Below are 13,220 nucleotides of genomic sequence, written 5' to 3'. Positions count from 1 at the left end.
AACAGCTCTGCTGGTGAAGAAGCCAGTGTGAGCATTCCGCCAGCAGCCAGGTGTCCCTGTCCCAGCTGGACCTGGGAATGGACTGGGGCACAGTGCCGCCTGCCCCTTGGCCTTCGCTCAAACAGGGCCATGATGATATTGCAATGTGCCCCCCCTCCCCCAGGCAGCAGTGTCAGTTCAGATATGTCTACAGGCCTCAAAAGGCCTCTATCCCCGTTTCCCCAGGGCGCCGTTGACCCTGACAGAGGCCACCAACTCCTCCGGGGCGGGCAAGGGAAGGCCAGCCTGGAGAGAGCACTTGGAGAGGTTTTGCAGGGCCTCCACCAAGGGCATCTGGCATTCTCTCATAGCAGCTGTGAGTCTTTGACCTTGACTTTTGTCTGGAAACTGGGTGAGAGACTGGTGGCTGATGTCAGATTTCGGGTGGATGGAGCCTGCCCTGCCTCTCGCCCCGGGGTCTCAGCGTCCTGACTGCCCCCCAGACTGCTGCCTATGGCGATAGCATCCTGGCCGCACAGCTCACTGCTGCTGCTCAGCCTCTTCGGTTCTGGACTCCCATCTTCCACCGACCTGAGGACAGCCCACTGGCCTCCCAGCACAAGCCCAGCCTGCTGAGGGTGAGGTCAGGGGTGTTTCTCACTGATGAAGGACTGTCCTCTGAACCCTCCCAGGGGGCCTCATAGCAGGAGGCTTAAACAAACAAACGTTGTTGGGCCGCCATGGGCCTCTTCCCGGAGCCCACCTGCACCTCCCTGCTCCATCTGCTCAGCCCCTGACGCTCCTTACTGGCCTGCGTGCAGCAAAGGGGACTTCGGATGAGGTCATCGTGGTTCAGAAAGACCACTCTCCGCGGGCAAGGCGGAAGGAGGCGTCCTGGCGCGTGGGGCTGGCTGCGGGAGCCGACAGGTGTGGTCGCTGCCCGGCAGCGCCAGAGCAGAGGGGCGTCGAGCAGGCGGGCAGCGCTGCGCTGCGGCCGCCTCTGGCCTCCGGAGCCCCCTCCCGCGCCCTCTGCTGGCGGGATAAACGGAGCGGCCGCGGGGCCAGCACTACTGGGCGCCGGCGCGAGGGTGTGCTCGGAGCTGCTCGGGGCTGCCGGGCGCCCAGGCCCCGGGCTGCGGCGCCCGCACACACCTCCCGCACGCATGTGAGCTCCCTCGGCGCAGTGCGGGGGGCCGTCCGCTCTGCCTGCTGGCAGGTCCTTCGGCCATGGGAATGGCCGTGTCTCAGCCCGTGGTCTCTATGAGTCAGGAATCCAGGCACAGCTCGGCCAGTGTTTCCTGGGCGTGATAAGCCCCACTTTGACTAGTGGATTCGGCAGTGTTTGGGGGCCCTGGGAACTGGTTCAGAACCAGAGCTTAGTCCCCAGTCTCTGCCTACTGACCTTCCTCCAGGGCCTACTCAGTGGACCGGGGCCTCTGGGAGGCTGGGAGGCAGATCTGTACACGCCAAGGTGGGTCTTGGGCTGCCTCCTGAAGGGACGCAGGCTTCCCTTTCAGCCACAGGTGCGAATTTGGTTCACTGTGATTCCTGCGCTTCTCACCCGGGTTACTGGCATCTCATGTCTGTCCCACGGCTAGGGAGCTGGGTGCCAGGTCAAGGACAGAAACACGACCAAGTATATTACGTGTTCGTGTCGCTAGGGTCTGTTTCCTGGCACCTTCTGGTACCTGTCAGAGTGCAGTCAGGAATAATAAAAAAAAAAAAATTTTTTTTAGTTTTTGAAATTTATTTTTAAAATATTTATTTATTTGGCTGCGCTCACTTGCTAACTTCTACATTTGATGTCGCTATAAAATGTCTCAGGAGAGCTCAATTGGATTTATTTCCTACTTGGGTGCTCAAATAACATTTTTCTTAAGGGCCAGCACTTAAGTAGGACGTATCTGATGCCAGCTGTTCTGCTCCCTGGTGTATTCTTTGTCGTTTTTGTCTTAAGATTCATTTCAGAAAATTTTGTGTGTTTTATTTCTAAGTACTTTCCCCATCACTAGACTCCACATTCCAGAGACGCTAATTCATTGTCCTCACTCTGTGCCCTCACCTGTGTGCTCCCCTCTGCACCACACGGGCTCCGTTTCCGGCTGCTCTTGCTGTAGTTGCTGGCCTGCAGAACTGAGACTTGTCTTCCATCTTTTCTGTCATGACTATTATTTGCCTCCTCATTTTGCTTTTTTCCTCTTGTGTTTGATCCCTTGAACTTCTGTTTTTATTAAGTTCCTCCCCGGCTTGCACTGCATTTGGAGAGCGGGCTCTTCTGCTTGTTTTCTCCCAGTCTCCTGAATGCCACATCATCTGACGGCAGGTGTGCACCTTCTCCCTGCCCTTTCTTTCACGCTGAGCTTGGCAGCTGGGTCTGGTGCTTCTCTGCTCTGACTCTTAGTTCTGAAAGCCAAGAACACAGGTTGAGCAGTTACTCTCAGCACTCACTGGTGCTATTACTGGACTGTTGCAAAGCCCTGTGGGGTATGACTGCCATCATCCCATTTAGAGAAAGGGACCCTGAGGCGCAGAGAGGTCAGGCCATCACACATCACAGGGTCAGAGAGTGGCAGGTGGGTGTGAATGCCTCTTCTAGTTCAAACGCTGGGACCCTCCACTGTGGCCGAGTGTGCCGCTGGGCTCCAGGCTGAGTGCAGGGCCAATGGATCACAGCTCCCAGGGGCTCCCTCTTCTGAGCTCCAGTGCGCTTGTGGTTGAGATCACCCACTTCAGCCCTGTCGGCCCTGTCTCTGGGTGCGGCTGCCTGAATTTGGAAGGGGTCCTTCTGGCTTTCAGAGGGAAGGGGTCTTTGAGGATCAACAGTGGCTTCTCAGTCTTGCTTGGGTTTCCCACCACCATCTCCACACGTCTTCCCAAGCTGGGGGCTCAGAGGGTGTTTGCAGGGTCGCAGCTGTGTCTGGGGTGGGGAAGGGCAGGCTTTGTGCCAGAGATCCGGTGCAGCCTCATTTGCTCTCTGCCGCTGGATTACTCTCGTTTGATCGTGTTTGTGGATTTTAGAACATTTTTGATCCTTTGGTCCCATCGGGAGGGAGTTCGCCTGCTCCACTCGCCTTGTTAACCTGGAGCTCTGGCACACCTGGTGTTGGCCCCGCAGCCGCGAGGATCGCAGCGTGGAGGGGAATCCTGGGATCCATAAGCCCTCTCCCCACTAGCAGGGCCAACCGTGGAGGACCGAGCAGCCACCATCATCCAGTGTGCCTTCCGGAAACTCCTGGCGAGAAAGGAGCTGGCCCGCCGTCAGCAGGAGCACCGGGACTACCAGGAACTGATGGAGAAGCTGCAGAGGGAGGTGAGGTCAGGTGGGGCTGGGGGCGGGGACACAGGCCCGGGGGCGGAGACACAGGCCCGGGGGCGGGAACTGTAGGGCTGGGGGCGGGGACGCAGGGCCGGGGACGGGAACTGTAGGGCTGGGGGCGGGACACAGGGCCGGGGGCGGGGACGCAGGGCCGGGGGCGGGAACTGTAGGGCTGGGGGCGGGACACAGGGCCGGGGGCCGGAACTGTAGGGCTGGGGGCGGGGACACAGGGCCGGGGGCGGGGACACAGGCCCGGGGGCGGGAACTGTAGGGCTGGGGGCGGGGACGCAGGGCCGGGGACGGGAACTGTAGGGCTGGGGGCGGGGACACAGGCCCGGGGGCGGAGACACAGGCCCGGGGGCGGGAACTGTAGGGCTGGGGGCGGGGACGCAGGGCCGGGGACGGGAACTGTAGGGCTGGGGGCGGGACACAGGGCCGGGGGCGGGGACGCAGGGCCGGGGGCGGGAACTGTAGGGCTGGGGGCGGGACACAGGGCCGGGGGCGGGGACACAGGGCCAGGGGGTGGGAACTGTAGGGCTGGGGGCGGGACACAGGGCCGGGGGCGGGAACTGTAGGGCTGGGGGCGGGGACACAGGGCCGGGGGCGGGGACACAGGGCCGGGGGCGGGAACTGTAGGGCTGGGGGCGGGACACAGGGCCGGGGGCCGGAACTGTAGGGCTGGGGGCGGGACACAGGGCCGGGGGCGGGGACGCAGGGCCGGGGGCGGGAACTGTAGGGCTGGGGGCGGGGACACAGGGCCAGGGGGTGGGAACTGTAGGGCTGGGGGCGGGACACAGGGCCAGGGGGTGGGAACTGTAGGGCTGGGGGCGGGACACAGGGCCGGGGGCCGGAACTGTAGGGCTGGGGGCGGGGACACAGGGCCGGGGGCGGGGACACAGGGCCGGGGGCGGGAACTGTAGGGCTGGGGGCGGGACACAGGGCCGGGGGCCGGAACTGTAGGGCTGGGGGCGGGACACAGGGCCGGGGGCGGGGACGCAGGGCCGGGGGCGGGAACTGTAGGGCTGGGGGCGGGGACACAGGGCCAGGGGGTGGGAACTGTAGGGCTGGGGGCGGGACACAGGGCCGGGGGCGGGGACGCAGGGCCGGGGGCGGGAACTGTAGGGCTGGGGGCGGGGACACAGGGCCAGGGGGTGGGAACTGTAGGGCTGGGGGCGGGACACAGGGCCGGGGGCCGGAACTGTAGGGCTGGGGGCGGGACACAGGGCCGGGGGCCGGAACTGTAGGGCTGGGGGCGGGACACAGGGCCGGGGGCGGGGACGCAGGGCCGGGGGCGGGAACTGTAGGGCTGGGGGCGGGGACACAGGGCCAGGGGGTGGGAACTGTAGGGCTGGGGGCGGGACACAGGGCCGGGGGCGGGGACGCAGGGCCGGGGGCGGGAACTGTAGGGCTGGGGGCGGGGACACAGGGCCAGGGGTGGGAACTGTAGGGCTGGGGGCGGGACACAGGGCCGGGGGCCGGAACTGTAGGGCTGGGGGCGGGGACACAGGGCCGGGGGCGGGGACGCAGGGCCGGGGGCGGGAACTGTAGGGCTGGGGGCGGGGACACAGGGCCAGGGGGTGGGAACTGTAGGGCTGGGGGCGGGACACAGGGCCGGGGGCCGGAACTGTAGGGCTGGGGGCGGGACACAGGGCCGGGGGCGGGACACAGAGCCGGGGGCGGGAACTGTAGGGCTGGGGGCGGGACACAGGGCCGGGGGCGGGGACGCAGGGCCGGGGGCGGGAACTGTAGGGCTGGGGGCGGGGACACAGGGCCAGGGGGTGGGAACTGTAGGGCTGGGGGCGGGACACAGGGCCGGGGGCCGGAACTGTAGGGCTGGGGGCGGGGACACAGGGCCAGGAACTGTAGGGCTGGGGGCGGGGATGCAGGGCTGAGCGGTGAGCGCACTGGACCGGCCGCAGGCCTTCGTGGCCCAGGTTCGGCGTGAGCAGGAGGCGGCCCGGCGACGGCAGGAAGAAGCGGCTGCGGCCGAGCGGCGGCGGCAGGAGGAGCGGCTGCGAGGGGCGCGCCTGCTGGAGGCGGCCTTCGACGGGAACCTGGGCGAGATCCAGGCGGTCCTGCGGGAGGTGGGCGGCAGGGCGGCAGGGCGGCGGGGCGGCGGGTCCTGAGCTTGGGGCGCCGCTGACCGCCGCCTGGCTCAGGTGGACGAGCTGCTGACCCGCGAGGGCGTGGGCTGCGACGCGGCGGGGATGGCGCGGCGGCTGCAGTGGCGCTTGACCCTGGTGGACTTTGAGGACAGCGGCGGGAACACGCCACTGTCCGAGGCGGCGGCGGGCGGGCAGCCCCTGGCCATCCAGCTGCTGGCTGAACAGGGCGCCAATCCCAACAGCAAGGTGAGCACCCGGGCCCACGAGGGCTGGGGGCCGCGCCTCGCCTTGGCAGGCCCTGCTCAGCCAGCGTGTCCCGCAGGGCGCCTTCGGCCGGACCCCACTGTACCGAGCGGCCTTTGGGGGCCACCTGGAAGCCGTGGAGGTGCTTCTGAAGCTCGGAGCTGACCCCCGGGTATATGCGGACGACGGGAGCACCCCTGAGCAGGTGCACGAAGGAGGGCAGAACCCCTGCGGGACGCTCGCTCCCCCTCTCCCAAAGCTGTCAGGAGCCTGGTGGCTCTCCCGGCTGGGTCCTGACCTTCCTGGACCCAGCAGTCCTTCTCCTTACGGAAGTCCTCGCTGTGAGCTTTCCCGGGAACGCGCCATCAAGACTACAGCTCCTGACTTCCGCGGGCCTCTGGCCAGGGTTCTTCTCTTCTCCCTGGACCCTCAGTCCACCTTAGAAGTACTGTTTCCAAGGAAGGTGGGGAAACAGCAAGGCTCCTGGGGGCAGCGCGGGGTCCCAGGGGTTGAGGGCAGCATTCGGCCTGCCCATCTGGACCCTCACCCTCAGAATTTCCCCGTTTCTGAGAAAATTAATACTTAAGCCCCTGCCCCAGGGTGCCTCGGCCTGGCAGCTCCTCCCTGGCATCTGGAAACAGCACCAGGGCCTTTTCCCAGGCCCTCAGCTGGAAACCAGGGGGGGCTGGATTTCTCCCGGGCCCAGGGGCCTGGTCAGATAGGTGGCCCAGGACCTCTAGGAACAGCTGTGAAAACAGGTCACAGCCAGTGCCAACACCTTCTTTAAGTCTGAGTTGAGTCTCTAGCCCTGCCCTGCTCCGCCCCCAAGTCGCAAGCCCCGCCCCTGGTCCTGCTCCAGGGCTGCCCTTCTTCCTTCCCGCTGCTCTTCTCTGCTCTTTGATAAGCAACAGAGCAGGTTTTAAAAGACCAGCAGAGCCTTTGGCCTCAGACTACTCCTGCTTCCAGGCCAGACGAAGGAACAATAGTGAGGCCAGGAGGACGGAAGGGCCTGGCCACAGCCTCAGGGGGGCTGGAGGGAGGAGCGCATAGGGAGGCCCACCCTTCAGATGCTCTTGCCCTGGTGGGCCCGGGGCAGCGCTGGAGAAGCGTGCAGGCTGAGGGGTGTTGGGGAGGATGTGGAACCCACTGGTACCTAAGTTGGGGGGTGTGTGTGCAGGGGGCACTGAGAGGAGCAGCACGCAGCTGGGCAGGGGGGAGCAGGAGCCCTCTGGCTGTGGGGGGGTACCGGACAGTTTAAGAGGTGGTGCTGGAGCAATTGGATGTCCACAGGCAAAGGAATGAACCTCGACCTAAACCTTGCACCCTATAAAGAGACTAACTCAAAGTGGATTATGGATTTAAATGCAAACGTAAACTCTAAAACATATAGACAGGCACAAGAGAAAATCTTTGGGAAAGATTTCTTAGACAAAAAGCACAGTCAATATATAAAATAAAAATACCCCAACAAATTGAGCTTCATCAAAATGTACAACTTTTGCTCTGCTGAAGCCCCTGTTAAGTGGATGAAAAGACAAGCCACAGAGAGGGAGAAAAATCCTTGCAGACCACACATCTGACCAAGGACCCGTATTTACAATATTTAGACAACTCTCAAAACTCAATGGTAAGTCATACGATCCAGTGGCTGTATGTAGAAAACTGATGCGCTTCTGGTGCACACCTGAGGCTAACACGACACTGTGAGGCAGCTCTACTCTGATAAAAACTCTAAAGAGAGAGGGCGCCAGAGGTGTGTAGGGGGCCTTTGGGGATCCAGGGAATGCAAAGTGTCTCCTGCTTGTGAGGAAATGCCTCGAGGCTGGGGACAGAGCACCTGTCAGGACGGAAGGAGGGAGTACCTAGCCTGTCTCCACCAGCCTGGGCGGGAGCTCTCACAGCCCTTGCAGCACTGGGTGGGGCGCTTGGAAGGACCTTGCCTCAGTAGTGAGGATAAATGCTGCTCTGGTGCAGCCTCACCAATCTTAAGGCAAGACCCAAAGGGTAAAACTTCCCAGGTAATTTAACTGTATGCCAAAATTCAAGAATATGTATAGAGATACAAAGTATACAGCTCCTAACAAGACAAAATGCACACTGTCTAGCACCAATTAAAGATTACCAGGCATACAAAGGTGCAGAAAAATATGACCATGAGAAAACCTGACCAGTCAAGACAAACAAACTGACGTGGATGTCAGAGTTAGTGAAAAGACTTGTAAACAGCTATTGTAACTGTATTCCAGATGCTCAAAAAATTGAATAGAGAATGGAAGACATAAAAAACTTAAATTCTAGACAGTGTCTGAGATGAGAAACAAAAAGCTGTGGATGAGATTAACGTCAACTTAGAACAGAGGTAAAGGTTACTGAATTTGAGGCTTACAAAATAGAAACTACAAGTAAAAACACTCAGAAAAGAGAGGAATTCTTCCAAATGATGAATATCCACGAGCTGTGGACAGTTTCAGGAGGCCTACTGTGTATGTAGAGTCTCCAAAGGCGAGAAGAGACAGAAAAACATATACTTGAAGAAATCATAACCTTAAGGCTTCCTAATTTGATGAAAGATATAAACTGTATTCCTCAAATCTCAATAAACAAGAAACAGGAAGAAAAATCAGGCTAAGGCACAATGCGATAAAATTTCTCAAGGTCAGTGATAAAGAGAAATCTTAAAAGCAGCCAGAGGAAAAAAGACATAGGAAAACAAAGATAAGGATTATGGCAGACTTCTTGTTGGAAAGTGTGGAAGTGAGGAGAGAGCGGTGCAGTGTCTTTAATGGTACTGAAGAAGGAAACAAATCTTGTCAACCTTGAATGCTATACTCAGTGCTATACTCAGTATCTTTCATAACTGAAGGCAAAATAAAGACATACCTTTGCAGACACATAAAAGCTAAAGACTCAATCACCAGTGGACTCACACTATAAGAAACATTAAAGGAAGATGTGCAATAGAAGGGATGCCAGATGGAAATATGGATCCATTCAAAAGAGTGAGGAGCACTAGAAAGGGTAACTACATAGGTAAATATATGAGATATTGCCTTATTATTTAAACTAACTGAGAAGGTAGTTGAAACAAAAAATAATGGCATGTGTCATGTGGTTTTATAACACATGGAGGTACACATACTGAAAATTGCACAAATTATAGTTGTTAGGTTCAGCCGTGTGACACAAATATAAAGGTTGGCAAGGGGAAATGAAACATATACTGTGGAAGATTCTTGTATGTGAAGTGGTACAATATAATTTAAAGGTAGACTGTCATAAATTACAGGTATATGTATGCTGGAAGCCCTAAAGCAACTACTAAATATCGATAGAGTTATAGTGCAAAAGAAAGAGGAAAAGGAAGATAAAGAATATGTAGAACCAGTAGAAAACAAAGCAAAGGGTAATTCTAAACTCAACCATATCAATAGCTTCATTAAGTGTAGAAGGTCAAAAGACCCCAATTAAAAGGCAGATTGTCTTTTGGATTAAAAAAAAATCCAACTATAGTGACTTGGTGGTGGTCCAGTGGTTGAGAATCCACTTTCCAATGCAGGAGATGTGGGTTTGATCCCTCGACGGGGAGCCAAGACCCCACGTGTGGAGGAGCAGCTCATCCAGGCGCCGACCCCGCTCCAGCACCCGTGAGTCACAGCCGGAGACGGCCGTGCCGCAGCAGAGGGCTCCATGCCAGGCTGACGACCCGGTACAGCCAAATGAGTACATGTTTCTTAAAAATTCAACAGTATTCTGCCAAAACAAACTTTAAAGACACAAATAGGGGAAAATTAAAAGGACGGGACAAATGTGCTGGGATCACACCAAATATACGAAAGCTGAAATGACTATATTAACATCAGAAAAAGTAGACTTCAGAACAGAGAATATTACTGGGGAGAAAAGAATCATTTCATAAGGACAAAGGAATCATCAAGAGGATAAAATAATCCTGAATGTTTTTTGCAGCTACTAACAGAGCTTCCAAGTACGTGAAGCAAAAACTGAGAGAACTAAAGAACTGAATCCACAATTATAGTAGCAGATTTGAGCATTCCTACCTCAGCAACTGGTGAAACAAGTAGACAGAGAAGTCAGTAATAATGTGGTGGTTTAGTTGCTAAGTCGTGGTCGGCTCTTGTGACCCCAAGGACTGTAGCCCGCCAGGTTCCTCTGTCCATGGGATTTTCCAGGCAAGCATACTGGAGTGGGTTGCCATTTCCTTCTCCAGGGGATCTTCCGAACCCAGGAATCGAACCTGGGTGTCCTGCACTGCAGGCAGATTCTTTACTGACTGAACCACAAGGGAAGTTGCCAGTAATTCTGTAGAACTGAGTGACCTAGCCACTAGCTTTGTCTCTGTCCACCATCCCTTCATCCCTCATCTGTCCCTCTATCATTGTTTTCATAAGTTTATCCACTCAATCCAATCTTTTTTTCCCTGAAGTAGATTTACTCTTTCATCAATTCATACATTTTCTTATGAGAGGCATTTATTAATAAACTTGCTGGTCTGGCTACTTGCTACTGTATCCATTTTACCCTTCCTACCACCTTAAGCCATCCTCATTTATTCATGTATTAAACTACTATCAATTCACACAGCTATCCATCCATCCATTCACACACCCACTCATGCTGTGACTTGAGAAGTAAATTTTGAGGGAAATTTTTTTTTTTTAATTCTCTTTAAAAAATTTTATTAGGCTGCACCGGGTTTTAGTTGTGGTGTGTAGGATCTAGTTCACTGACCAGGGATTCATCCTGCATTGAGAGCACGGAGTCTTAGCTGCTGGGCCAGCAGGGATGTCCCATACTTGAGAGGAAATTTTGAGAAAGCAGGGACTGTGCCAGTTCACTCCACAGCTGTGTTCCCAATGTCATGCGTTTTGGTTGTCACATGAAAGGCACTCACAAGTTGTGTCGAATGATTGGATTTACCCTTCATCTATCCATTTGTTCAACCAACCATTTTCTTATCTAAGTTATTCATCCATTAAATCCCTTCATCTATTAATTTTTATGTATCAATTCATTATTTCATCCATTCATTCAATTAACCCAGGAATCCTTCATTCTTTTATCATTTAGTTCATTAACTTAGTCATCTGCTCTATCTGTCCATTTCTCTCATCTCCGATTTTGCACATCTTTGAACTTTCTTTTTATTTTTTTATTTTTTAACATTTATTTTTATTTATTTGGCTGCATAGAGTCTTAGTTGTGGCATGTGGGATCTAGTTCCCTAACCAGGGATCGAACCCAGCCCCCTTGTATCAGGAGCACAGAGTCTTAGCCACTGGACCACAAGGGAATTCCCTGAACTTTCTTTTTAAATACAAATCACATACTGAACATTGTACAAATCAAAGTTGTGTGACTCGATTATACCCGGATTAACCTCCTGAGTCCAGAAATGAATGGCTGCCAGGCCCCTGTGCCCCATGCTGAGAAGCCCACCTCTTGCGGCCCCTTCCTCACTCCGCAGGAGCCATGGGGCCTGGGATGGGTGCAGAGGAGGGCTGCGTCCTACAGGTGGAGGTCTGCGGGGGGACAGCAAAGGCTGCAGCCAGGGACCTTGCAGTGGGGGCTGGTGGGCGAGGTGTGGAGGAGGGCAGGTGGGGGGATGCGGAGCCTGAGGTTTTGGGAGGGAGGCCGTGGGGACCCTCCAGGGCCTGGCGTTGCGGGTGCTGATCACGATGGTCAAGGCTCCAGGCCCCTCCTGGCCCACCGTCAGGGCTGCCTTTCTGCCCCGGGGTGTCCTGTCTGAAGTGGGAATGTAGCACCTCCCCAGGTCAAGAACAGGCGGCCTGAGCTCTTGACCAGTGGCTTCTGTCGCTAGGTGGCCTCACTGGACACGGTGGTCAGCGTGCTGCAGTCATGGGACCTGAGCCTCACAGACGCCATGCTCCGGAACATGGAGGCTGAGCGGGAGCGCCGGGCGCAGGAGGCCGCACGGCACAAGGAGGCGGAGGCGCAACGGTGCGGCGAGCGGGAGGCGGGGGGCTGGCCTGGGGCTGCTCTGACCACCCCCCTCCACCACAGCATGAACCTCAAAGTGCAGCAGCTGGCCAAGGAGCAGCAGCAATGTCACCAGCAGGTGAGAGGCCCGCCCCCGGAGGAGAGGGCAGGCAGGCAGAGAGCTGGGAGTGTGAGGGCGCCCTGCGGACCCCCAACCTGGTCCGGAGGTCGGCTCGCCCCCTGCCCCCCAGCTGCAGCAGGCCTACTGCGAGCTCAACCGGAGGATCGCGGAGCATGACAAGTGTGAGCGGAGGGGTGCGGGCCTGGCCGAGCTCACGCTGCAGGTTGGCTTCTCCCCCTCCAACCTGGGGAGTCCCACCCCTGGGCTGTCAGTTTTTCCAGCAGCCACCTCTTGGGGTGGGGCGCCCCCTCTTCCTTAGGGTCCCAGCTGCACACAGCAGGTGGGTGTTGGAGTCCAACCTTGCTCTGAGCAGAGCTTGGGGGCCCCCTCTAGGCCATCAAGGATGCAGAGGAGCAAGTGGACAGGCTCCAGCAGGAGGCCCAGAAGGCAGAGGAGGCGCTGGCCCTGGCCAGGCTGGAGCTGCGGGAGCAGACCCAGGAGGGTGGGTGGGGTTGGGCTGGGGCTGGAGGTGGGAGGGCCCCCTGGGGGGCATCTGGGCCGCCCCACATTTACACCCCCACAGCGGAGGAGGAGGTGCCCGGGCTGAAGTGCCAGGTCAGCGAGCTCCACGACGTGCTGATGAAGGATGTGGGTGACCGCATCCGCGCAGACGGCAGGTCAGTGGTCCCAGCCGGCCAGGGGCGGGCTGGCGGTTCTAGCAGATGGCAGTGACCTGGAGGCTGCCCCCCAGGTGGCCTCTTGTCATCGACCCTTCAGGCCAGGCGGCCACCTTTCTGCGCTATCAGGACACCAACTACATGGACGCCGTGAACCCCGACCACCTGCGGCCAGAGAGGATCCGGCTGGCGCTGCTGGGGGCGCTCAGGTGAGGTGGGCAGAGGGCAGGCACCCAGACGCCATGCCCACTCCCGCCCCAGCCCTCACTGCCCAGGGCCCGTGCTGTCCCCGCAGGTTTGGGAAGCCGCTGGTGTTTGACCTGCACGAGGTGGATCTGTTCCCGGCCGTGCAGCGGCAGCTGGAGGCGGTGCAGCCAGGCCTGGCGCAGGAGCTGCTGGGCCGCGGTCTGCTGGAGCAGGAGAGGTACCTGTCACTGCTGCGGCCGACTGATGGGCCTGAGTACGGCCCCAACCAGTTCCAGGAGGTGCGCCTGCAGCACTTCCGCCTCTTCTTCGTCACCAAGGTTCGGTGGCCGCCAGCCGAGCAGCTGCAGGTCCTCCTGCCTGTGCACGTGCAACTGCCGGGCGGGGGCCTCTAGTAACCCTCCCCAATAAAGGGCCCGCCCCCGGGCGACGTGTGCGCCTTCTCTGTGTGCGGGTGCCATGCAGGGGAGCGCGCCTTGGGGGTGGGGAAGGCAGTCCCCCAGCCCCCCTCCTGCTGGGGGGCAGCCCAGTCTGGGTGAGCCACCTGGAGTCCTGAGTCCCCGCACCCGCTGCCCCCAGATTGGGAGGGATAGAGGGGTGCCAGCAGGTGGACAGAG

At 58.2% G+C, this 13,220-nt stretch overlaps 1 protein-coding gene across 12 annotated transcripts in view; it reads left to right on the top strand.

Moving 5' to 3' along the window:
• The window catches only part of IQANK1 (IQ motif and ankyrin repeat containing 1), a 27,079-nt gene extending 14,040 nt beyond the window's left edge, over positions 1 to 13,039 (top strand). For 4 of the 12 annotated variants that reach the window (XM_061123022.1, XM_061123020.1, XM_061123019.1 and 1 more), the window contains exons 4-13: positions 3,153 to 3,289; positions 5,215 to 5,379; positions 5,455 to 5,646; positions 5,723 to 5,848; positions 11,483 to 11,740; positions 11,853 to 11,945; positions 12,116 to 12,224; positions 12,306 to 12,399; positions 12,474 to 12,608; positions 12,695 to 13,039. In XM_061123022.1, coding sequence (XP_060979005.1) covers positions 3,153 to 3,289; positions 5,215 to 5,379; positions 5,455 to 5,646; positions 5,723 to 5,848; positions 11,483 to 11,740; positions 11,853 to 11,945; positions 12,116 to 12,224; positions 12,306 to 12,399; positions 12,474 to 12,608; positions 12,695 to 12,998 — 1,613 coding nt within the window. In that variant the 3' untranslated portion in view covers positions 12,999 to 13,039. The remainder of the gene's footprint in view (positions 1 to 3,152; positions 3,290 to 5,214; positions 5,380 to 5,454; positions 5,647 to 5,722; positions 5,849 to 11,482; positions 11,741 to 11,852; positions 11,946 to 12,115; positions 12,225 to 12,305; positions 12,400 to 12,473; positions 12,609 to 12,694) is intronic. The other 8 variants (XM_061123023.1, XM_061123030.1, XM_061123028.1 and 5 more) reach the window with 5 other exon arrangements.
• The last annotated feature ends 181 nt before the right edge of the window (positions 13,040 to 13,220 follow it).

This window comes from Dama dama, chromosome 21, assembly GCF_033118175.1.
Source record: "Dama dama isolate Ldn47 chromosome 21, ASM3311817v1, whole genome shotgun sequence".
NCBI classification, from domain to species: Eukaryota; Metazoa; Chordata; class Mammalia; order Artiodactyla; family Cervidae; genus Dama; species Dama dama.
This window is presented reverse-complemented; position numbering and strand designations above follow the sequence as displayed.